This window comes from Sorex araneus, chromosome X, assembly GCF_027595985.1.
Source record: "Sorex araneus isolate mSorAra2 chromosome X, mSorAra2.pri, whole genome shotgun sequence".
NCBI lineage: Eukaryota > Metazoa > Chordata > Mammalia > Eulipotyphla > Soricidae > Sorex > Sorex araneus.
In genome coordinates this window covers 79,854,245-79,860,913 of record NC_073313.1, presented here as the reverse complement: position 1 = coordinate 79,860,913, position 6,669 = coordinate 79,854,245, and the positions used below count along the sequence as shown (strand labels likewise).

The following is a 6,669-nucleotide window of genomic DNA, read 5'->3' as shown; positions in this document are numbered from 1 at the left end:
TATATATATACATATATATTTTTTAAATTGTGGTTTGGGGAGCACAAACAGCAGTGCTCAGAGATGACTCCTGGCAGGGCTCAGGACAATATATGATCAAACCCAGATACATCGTACTCAAGGAAAGAGTCCTATAAAACAGAGAAAAAAGAAATAAAGAGCCCTATCCACTGTAATGTCTCTTCTGCTCCGGATAGATTTCTATACTTATTGTCATGTTACTCTGCATTTTATCGATTTATTTCATAGATTTAGGCATTGTATTCAGATGTAATCAAGCAAGAAGGGTAAGGAAGTCAGTCTTATGTACAAGTAAAATACAAAGACAACAGGGCAATTAACAAATAAAGATGCATGGGGTCCCTAAGCAATTGTATAATGAATGCTGGACTTGCTTTGCACTCAGTGGACCCGGGTTCTTTTCCAGGCACCACATAAAGTCACCTGAGCACTAAGTGCTTTGTCAGTGGCAAGGCCTCAGTATCTCAGGGTGTGGCTCAAATATCCTCCCTCCCAAAGAAAAAGAAAAGAAATATGCATGGCCAGCACCTATACAAGAAAGGAAGTAAACAGGGCAAAGCAAGCTTAGTAATATCCCATAGAGAAGAATTGCCAGAGAAATGTAAAATAAATGCAATGGGTTGGCTGGTCTGGCTTTCCGCAGTGGGTGGAATCTTGGAGAGGGGCTTCAGTTACAGAATGAGAGCACAGAAGACCAAATCCTTCCGCCTTGCCCTTCACGCGAGGGTTTTCAGCAAAAAGATCCCTGGACAGCATCATCTACCAATCAGCTCTGGCCCTCCGCTTTCTTGTCTCCGGCCTTTGGTACCATGCCGCATGCACTGGGCGGGTCTTGGCGTAGGGGCGTGTCCGGTGGGCGGGGCCGTGGAGGCAGCGAGCCCCCGAGTGGGAAGGGGGCGTGGCTGTCAGGGGGCGGGGCCGCGCGGCCAGTGGCTGCGGGTGCGGGAAGAGGCGGGGCTAGCGCGGAGCCCGGGAGGAGCCGAGGCCGGCGGCGCTGCCGCAGGAGCGGGCTCGGGAGGGGGCGAGGGCGGGGCCGCGCGGGTCGCTGCAGGCCTCGCGTCCACCTGCCTGGCGGCTCCTCTCCCGGGCGGTCGGCGGGGCGATCGCGGGCGCGGGCTCATGGCGGCGTCGGCGGCTCTGTCTGCGGCGGCGGCGGCGGCGGCCCTGTCGGGCCTGGCGGTGCGGCTGTCGCGCTCGGCCGCGGCCCGCGGCTCCTACAGCGCCTTCTGCAAGGGGCTCACCCGCACGCTGCTCACCTTCTTCGACCTGGCCTGGCGGCTGCGCATGAACTTCCCCTACTTCTACGTCGTGGCCTCGGTGATGCTCAACGTCCGCCTGCAGGTGCGGATCGAGTGAGTGTCCGCGGCCAGCGCGGCCGTCCCGAGGGTCCCGCGCCCACCCGCCCGCCTGCCCGCCTGCATGACGGCAGGAAGGACGGCGGGTCGGCCCGGGACGGTGCGGGGGGAGGAGGCGGGGCGGCCGGGCCCCCGCGCCCCAGTGCTGTGTCGGGTGGACGATGCCGAGCCCGGGAGCAGCCACCGAGCCCAGCGGTGACCCGCCCACAGCCGTAGTGGCCAGTGACTGATTGCACAGAAACTCACAATCGGCCCTTGGCGTTGGGCTCCAGAAATCTGAGTAGCAACAGAGCGGCCGACCTGTTGCCTCAATAGACCGAAGGGGGAGGGGGGCCCGCACGAAGAATCCGCAGCAGGAATCGGTTTGGATTGACCCTGACTGAGGAGGTAGGCGGCCAGGGCTCGGACTCGGGGGCCTGCGGGAGGCGTTGGCCTAGACATGTAGACGTCGGGGCCCTTGGGTGGCGGGGAAGGGGGTGGGGATGTGGCGGGAGCCCAGGGAGCCAGCCCCGCGGGGAGGCAGGGCAGACGCAGGCCTCCCCTTTCCTTGGTAAAGATGGTCGGCGGGGGAAGGGTCCGTCCATCACCTGCCTGGACCCGCCCCTCTGCCCATCGCTGTCGCTGTCTCCGCCCCCTCGGACCAGCAGCCCCGGGGGATGGGAGGGTGGGCTGGGGAGATCCCTGGAGAGGCAAAGACGCCCCCGCCGCCCCCTGCGCCCCAGCTGGGGCAGGCGGCCAGAAGGGCTGGGGTCTCCTTGGGCTCAGGCCCCTGCAGCCCACCCGGGCCCTGCAGAACCTCTGGCAAAACTGCCTCATGGGACCCGGGTGGGGGCGCCAGGACTGCTCTTGTGCTCCACTGTCCCTTTAGCTCCCCTCTGCTCCCCCTCCCTGAGAGCACCTCCAGAGCACTGCCTCCCCCCTCCCGCCCCTCCCAGGGCTCTGCAGAGCCCTGCCCCCTCTGCTGCCCCCAGCCTGGCTCTTCTGCCCCCTTGGCCTAGTCCCTGCGGCCCCCTTTGTGCCCTCCCTGTGCCACACAACGTCCTGCTGCAGCCCTGGGAGCTGCAGCAGCCCCTGGCCCCCCAGGACCAGTGTGTGTGGGGGGAGGGTCTCCTGAGCCAATGACGGAGCAGGGGGGTGGGGAGCGACCCGGGAGGCAGGGCCCTGCAGAGGCGGAAACGGGCAGGGCTGGGTGGCAGGGCGGCTTTTCAGGCGCCTTCTCTCTCTTTCTCTTGCAGGAACGTGTGTTTGTAGGTGGTCACCCTGGCCTTGTCAAGAGCCAGACCCCAGGGGGTGCCCCTAGCCCTGGAGCTGCCAGGGAGCAGCTGAGTGAAGAGCGTGGCACAGGAGGAGTGGAAGGGCCTCCAGGAGTGGGGTAGCCCAGGCTCCCATTCTGGCACGAGAGGGACAGGACCCTGTCACCCAGGCGACGAGATCTCCTGGAAGCCCGGAGCGAGCTCTGTTCTCTGTGCCCAACCACCAGGAAAGGGGGGCACCGGGCGGGAAGAGACTGGCCCTCTCACGCAGAGAGAAGGGAGGGAAGACGTTTGTCCTTGTCACACAGATTAGTGGAGCTGGATCTGTCCCGTGGCTGCGCCCCCCACCCCCCCCAGGCTTCTGCAATATCCGGCACAGGGGGGTGGGAGGGACACGCGGCTCCCAAGGGAGAGAGGGGCCTGGTGGGTTCTGGAAAGTGACCTTTCCGTGGGGTGTGTGGGGGGGTGACAGAGGGAGGGGACGGTCTGAGCTCAGAAATCTGCGACTCGGAGCCCTGGGAGCCGAGGACTTCAGCCCAGAGCCTGGGTCCCCTCCCTGGGGCCTAAGCATCAGGGTGGCTGGTGAGGTGGGGACCTGGCCCGAGGTGAAGTGGGTCGGGTGGGGCTGGAACCCGCAGCACGGTGCGTTCTTTCTCCCCAGGATCACCCGGGAGAATCTCGAGATGGCTTTGGCTTGGTCCTGGAGGTGGCAAGTTTGCTGCTGAGCAGCTCGCTCCAGCTGTCGGACGCGGAGCAGAGACCCAGCGGGACAGACCCCGAGCGGCCTCCGCCAGCCACCGCGCCCCACGCCTCCTCCGGTGCCGCTGCCTCTGGGCCCACGGACCGAGGACTCAGACTTCTCGGGCCCGAGAACCACCCTCGTCCGGGGAGCCCCAGGCGCGGAGACGCCCGGTGGCCCCTGGCGCCGTCAGCCGCCCGGCCGCAGCCCGGCTCCTGGGTGAGCGTCTTGCTCGCCTCGGCCCAGGAACAGAGCCTCGAGCGGGCTGCATGTGCCCCCGCCGGTGCCCCCGCGGGCCTCATGGCTTCCGTGCTCCTGCAGAGTCTGCAGGGGGGCCCGGGCGCAGCTAGTCCTGTCCCTCCACGCCCACTCTGGGAGCCTGTCAGCCTGCTGACCCCCGCAGACCTCTGGGGCGTGTCCGACAAGAGCCACAGCGGGCTGTGGGGAGAGGCCTCCTGGGGGCTGCTCCGCGGACGGGCCCCGTTCAAGTCCTGGCTGCACCCTCTGGGCGACTCATTCCCCAGCTCCAGCCTCTGCGTCTGTCTGGGGGTGCCGGTGACAGAGCGCACGGCGCTGGGTCCCCACCCTGCCTGGGCAAGGGCTCAGCTGGAGTCGCCCACCGGGGTCTAGGAGGCAGCCCCCCACGGGGAGACATGGGTGCCAGAAGCTCGGGAGTCTGGCGCCCCACACCCGCTCCCCCAGAGAAGCCCCTCCCCACGCTGAGGGCCAGCACGGCCTGCGCCCGTGGCCCTGGCGTGTCTCTGGCCACCTGGCCTGGAAGCGCGGGGGCCGGGGCCCTGACCCCACAGCTGCTGTGGCCGCTGCTGCTGCCCCGCCCCCTTGGCCCTGCGCCACTGCTTGCTTTGCTTCCCGCGCCCTCCCCGCCCCTCCCCACGGGGCCCTGCCTGCTTTGTGGGCTCTCCCGCACTTTATTTATTCGCAGTCTGTTTCCCAGGCAGCAGAGCGGCTACACAATCAGCCCCTGACCCCCAGTAGATGGATGTGAAAAGTCGCTGTGGTCCCCCCTGCACTGGTCAGCACACCTGGTCAGACCAATGTTCTTGTTTCTGTCGTCAGATCTGGTTGTCTGTGTAACTTAAAGAATGTCTTGAATTCAATAAAGTCAAGTGAGTCCTGGAGGCCTCCCGTTTCTGGCGGGGGCAGGGATGAGGGGAGGGGCACAGCCTTGGATGCGGGAAGGGCCCCATGCTGAGGTCCTTGCTCTGAAGGCAGGAGGCCGGGCTGGGCCGCGCCCATTGAGGAGATGCTGAGAGCAGACTTGGCCCACAGGCCTCCGGGAGAAGCAGCGCATGGGCTGCCCAGGGGCCAGCAGCGTGTCCCCACCAGGGCCAGCGTTGGAGTAGCCTGATACCTCAGTGCTTGCTTCCTGGCAGAGCCCAGTGTTAGGAAGCGAAGTCCCAGGGGGTGGAAGAGGGGAGGAGGGGAATCAGCCTGCAGGACACTTTGCTTTTTGTTGTTGGGGGCTGGTTTGTTTTGGGGGATGGTTCACACCCACATTCCTCAAGGGTTACTCTGGGTTCTACAATCAAGAATTACTCCTTGATGGTGTTCAGGGGACCTAATGGAATGCTGGGATCCAACCCAGTGGGCTGCAGACAAGGCAAGTGCCCTCCCTGCTGTACTATCACTCGAGCTCCAGAGTATTTACCTATTTCTTTTTGGCTTCGGGGGCACACCTGGCAGTGCTTAGGGCTTACTCCTGACTCAGCACTCAGTGATCACTCCTGGCAAGGCTCAGTGGACCATAAGTTGATGCCGGGAATCGGAAACAGGTTGACTTCATGCAAACACCCTCCTCGCTGTACTATTGCTGCAGCCCTGCAGGCCACTTTGTCACCAGGAGACCTCTCTGTGACTGGCAGCAGGTGGCCTCATGCCCCGTTCCTGCTGCCTGCCATGAGGGTGCAGTACGGGACCCAAGAGCCTTACCTCATGGTAGGCGCAAATTGTCCCAATCACAATCCCAGGGGCTTTCTCAACGGGCCAAACCAGGGGCTCCCAGGATCCCAGGAGGAGGGGGTGCTGGCTGTGATGAAGGCTGGCTGAGCGAGGCACGGGACGGCACGGTGGGCTCCATGGAGGAGGCCCCAGGGAAGCCTGTGTGAGGATGCAGCGTGTGGTCACCATGAGGAGCCAGCCCGACTAAAAGTCTGGTCTCACCTGTCGCCAAGCTCTCCCAAGGCTCAGATCCCCTGGCTAGGAGGTGCTCCTCAGTGTCTGCTGAAGTGGCTGGAGCCCGGGACCTGCCAGAACCCCGAGCTTCCCCCTCTCTGTTGGGATGGGCTGGCTGAGCCCCTGAGGGTCCCACACTCAGTCCAAGGATCATGGAGCCCTGTTGGCTGAGATGGGAAAGATCTGGCCATAGGCTGGGTCTGAGGCCCACGATGAAGGCAGGAAGTGAGCTAAGGAAAAGTAGCCCTCTTACCTGGACAGGTAAGGACTCTCCAGGCTGGAGTCAAGGTTAACGTCCTAGACAGACGCTTCATGAGCTCGATTCCCACAGCGTGTCCAGCGACTCTTCCTTTCTGGATAACGCAGCCGTCAGTCATTCAAATGATTTTATAGCCTTAGCAGGATTTCTGCCAGCTATGGAGAAGCAGCCCTGCTAGGAGACACTGAGTTTCATTTGAGGATGTCTTGAACACTCTTTGTTCTGTGTGAGCTAATCTGTAAAGCCCTCTGCGTATGTAGACCAGCTTTCCCTTTTCCTTGGGGCCACAGATTCTCCTGAGCTCTCCAAGCCCTCCATGTCTATGCAGAAGTAGACTTTATGATCGAGTTCACCATCTCCATGCGGTTCTTTAATATGCACCCATTCGGGTCAGAGGTGTGCTCTTTACACATGGCAAACTCAGACCCCTTCCATCTTGTGATGCTGAATTCCCGGATAGAAGATCAGCTCACTTTCCCGAGGCCCTCATCTTGCTATTTCATTGCTTCATCTTGTGAGTAGTGTCACCCAGCTTGTAAGTCTATCCGTTTAGGGGTTGGGGACCCATTTAATCCTGGGCCCTGTCTCTCAACCTTCCCCCTGCCTGTGTATGTCAGAGATATCTACCTCATCCCTAACTCTCACCCATTTAAGGCCATACCAGATATATGTTGGCATAGAGCTTCGGTGGATGTACCTCGACCATTCATTGAAAGGCTCCACGTATTTGTGAGGAAGCTCCTTAGATGCTTCGAGCCTCCATTCGTCCTCTCATCTTTCATTCTGGGGACAAATTCCTAGAGTGTCTGAACTCATATATCCCTCCCTCTCAGATTTTCCTTTAATTCA

The 6,669-nt window shown here is 61.7% G+C and overlaps 1 protein-coding gene across 4 annotated transcripts; it reads left to right on the top strand.

The window, feature by feature from the left end:
* Positions 1 to 977: 977 nt before the first annotated feature.
* LOC129399697 (small integral membrane protein 10-like protein 2A) lies at positions 978 to 4,505 on the top strand. Of its 4 annotated transcripts, XR_008627276.1 has the most exons (3): positions 979 to 1,373; positions 2,612 to 2,748; positions 3,291 to 3,428. XR_008627276.1 is itself a non-coding variant. In XM_055120812.1 (2 exons), exons 1-2 carry the CDS (start codon positions 1,141 to 1,143, stop codon positions 3,996 to 3,998), a joined length of 930 nt encoding a protein of 309 aa, XP_054976787.1. In that variant the 5' UTR covers positions 978 to 1,140; the 3' UTR covers positions 3,999 to 4,505. The 4 variants fall into 4 exon arrangements, 2 of the variants coding, with proteins under 2 accessions (XP_054976787.1, XP_054976788.1); XM_055120812.1 differs by lacking the exon at positions 2,612 to 2,748 and having other exon boundaries at positions 978 to 1,362; positions 3,291 to 4,505; XM_055120813.1 differs by lacking the exon at positions 2,612 to 2,748 and having other exon boundaries at positions 980 to 1,373; positions 3,291 to 3,495.
* Positions 4,506 to 6,669: the final 2,164 nt, after the last annotated feature.